Source organism: Pecten maximus, unplaced genomic scaffold (assembly GCF_902652985.1).
Source record: "Pecten maximus unplaced genomic scaffold, xPecMax1.1, whole genome shotgun sequence".
Lineage (NCBI taxonomy): Eukaryota > Metazoa > Mollusca > Bivalvia > Pectinida > Pectinidae > Pecten > Pecten maximus.
In genome coordinates, this window is record NW_022979888.1 from 9,379 (window position 1) to 12,542 (window position 3,164).

Here is a 3,164-nt window from a genome sequence, read left to right on the forward strand (position 1 = left end):
AGGTAAAAAAACAAACACAACTTACAACTTTGTTTATTCCATCTCTTTACAAAAATACAATGTATAGAGAGAACATCTTTACAACATTTAACAAATACAATATAGAGTATGGAGGACAAATCATATAACTTTTTTAAACAGTACTTTGATAAATTTACATAAATTCCTAAAGTTTTGATATTGGTGTAGTTCATTAACTGTGAAAATTTAACAATATTAGGCATAATACACATAATGTGAAAGAAGATATTCGCCCTAAGGTAAAATCTTTTTTTCTTCTGTATTACATTATTATTTGACATTTGGCATGTCATACCTCCGCTCAGCATTTCCAACACAATGGGAAATCCATTAACAAAAAAAGGTAACGAAAGACAGACCTGTCTGTCCATCAGAGCATGTATTTCAGGGCGGATGTAAAATAATTACAGCGTGAGACATGTGACATCCACACCGGGTGCACGGAATTACCCGAACCGGTTCTATACCGAAACGTATGAAGCCGAAACTACTGTACAGTAAGGTTAAGACTAACTTATTTATTCTTATTAATACTTTTTTTTAAAACAAAAATTGCTACAAAAGCATGCTTTCGAAAGTTTCTTAAAAAAATATATGATAACACAGTTTCATTTCCGGCATTACAATGTATGATGCAATAGCATTGGAAGTAAAATTCTCTTAGTTTGTTTGCTGTCTATTGTATGCATGTAGGCTTTGTAATTTACTGACTTCTTTTAAGAAAAATTCACATTAAATTTCAATACAAAAAGCTAATTACAATCCTTTATCAATAAATAACATTTGGCTTTAAAGAAATCTTACAGTTGCTGTTAGAGTAGATCATGTTTTTCATCTTTATAAACATTGGATTTTCCACAGCCTCTATCTCCTCTTCCTGAATGGCCTCTGGAACATGGTCACCAATATTCCACAAATGGGACATTCCTGAAAAGGACCATTCAGTGTTATTTATGTAAAGAATACATACATGTTGATAGATGATATGATTGCCTTGACTATTATATTCAAATTTGCATTTTTAGAAATTGTCAACATTGCTTATATAACTTGTAAACTGTCATTATGATCTATAATCACAAGAAGTGTTTATACGTGTATCTTTACACATGTTCAAAGTTAATAATTGAAAGTTAAAGGTATTAATGTATCGAAATGCAAAATTTGCGACAATTTTTAATCGTCTGGTAAGCATAAATATTTCAGTGGTTTCTGTAGACAGTGCATATACATATATATAAGCATATTGGTAAGGATTTTTAAAAAAATGAGGTATATGAGTCAATTTAACTCATGTTCAAAGAAATGATGTCATTGCCTAGCTATTAGTATACATACTACATGTAACTGGTTGCAAAATATTAATTTGTATTTCTGTTTTTCTGTTGAATTTTGTTTGACATGTTATTGTTATTAAAGTTTCCAATTAGGCCTACATAAAATGTGAAAATGAAACTTTCGTTGCATTTTTTTTAAAACTTACCTGTATTGGGAAAAACATCCTTCAGATTTCTTAGATGGTGAAGAGATTCTTGAGTATAAACAACTCTATCACAAGTGTGATGAGGATCATATGTGTCCGGATGTGATGTGGCTACCTGCTTTGTTGCTGTAACAGGTAGTTTTGGTTTCCTTTGTGGCAAGGAACTCATCGGTCCTATGGGCTTAACTGCACGACCAGGAACATTCCATGTGCAGGGTATTGATGTGCAGCTCTTCTCCAGTGGTTTTGTATAGGTTAATGCAAAAAGTACACTACCTATATGACTGCAAGTCTGGGCTAACCTATTAAATAAATTAAGATAAGATTAAGAATTTAAAGTAATATTATCTTCAAGATTTTATTATCTTAGTCATATGTTTATGAATATGATACATTTACAAATTATGCAAGATGATCTGGCTCTTTCATTTAATTATTAACAATTCTTACCCCTGAAAACAAAACGTTGAGAGTAAAAGATAACCCAGCTGACCCTATAGGACACTGACAATACCCATGTTGTATGGTGGAAGAATCTGTGGCAGACATGCATACAAACACTTGATACTTCTGTTTCTTCATTGATGCATGACAGTTTGCTCTGACATAAAATGTGTCTGCATCAATCTACAAGGAATGAGAAAACATTCATTATGAGTGGCAGTTTTACTTTTTATTTAACATATTTTTTTATATGAAAATATTTTTTTGATATCCAAAATACATAGTCTATATTGAGAGAAATTTGGGAGATATTTGAATTTTTAAAGTAAATAATCCATGTTTGAGCTTGATTTGATTTTTTTTTAAATTATTTTTCTTGAAAATTTCATATCAAGTTTTCAAATTCATAGCAATTTCTTATATAAAAATCTAGATCTAGATATCAAAAAAAGCATTAGTATTATATGAAAATAAAAATCTTTGTCAAAACATATCTTTGGAGATTATATCTAGATTATTTTTTTTTCTATTTTTTTTTTTTTTTTTTTGTTATCAAAAAAGCAATTTTTTTTATATGAAAATGTTAAATATTACATTTAACATGTTACGCTTCTAAATGCATGTATCAAATTAAACAAAAGCAAGATATTATTTTAGTTTAATTGACAAGTGATATTTGGAATTCAGCACACGAAAGGAAAAAAATATGGTTCAATTACAAAAAAAAAAAAAAAAAGATTCATCCTTAAAACTTAACCACAACTAACTCATACTAGACACCAATTTACAACACTAATTACCCGTGATACTCCTATATCCTGGACGTCACCTGCGTCAAAATGCTTTACCGCACGGTCTAAACCTTTGTGGTTTTGTACTGTTCTCCCAGATGAAGTTGGTCTCGCAATCAAGAAGTCATAAATTTGTTTAAAACTAATTTTTGGCAGTACGATGCCATCTGGATTGGTATACCGCACCTTGTTATACGGGGGTAAGTTGAATCTCGGTGTTGCACCATCCGTGGGGAGGGATTGGTGTACAATTGGAGTTAGAACAGATGTTTCAACTTGAGATGTAATGATTTCATTGATAATTTCAGCTTTTTTTCTTTTTGGAAAAATCTATACCGTGATCTTTAGCTAGAGTTCTCAGCGAATTGATTTTAAGCTTGTTTAAACTCTCCCGCTTCGACAGTGTTTTGTGGTAACTAATGTAA

At 30.8% G+C, this 3,164-nt stretch overlaps 1 protein-coding gene across 1 annotated transcript; it reads right to left on the reverse strand.

The window, feature by feature from the left end:
- Positions 1–790: 790 nt before the first annotated feature.
- LOC117319262 lies at positions 791–2,131 on the reverse strand (the record flags this gene model as incomplete). The annotated part of the gene is made up of 3 exons (XM_033874094.1): positions 791–948; positions 1,505–1,806; positions 1,998–2,131. Coding segments are annotated over 3 exons (594 nt in total), but the record flags the coding sequence as incomplete, so codon positions are not given.
- Positions 2,132–3,164: the final 1,033 nt, after the last annotated feature.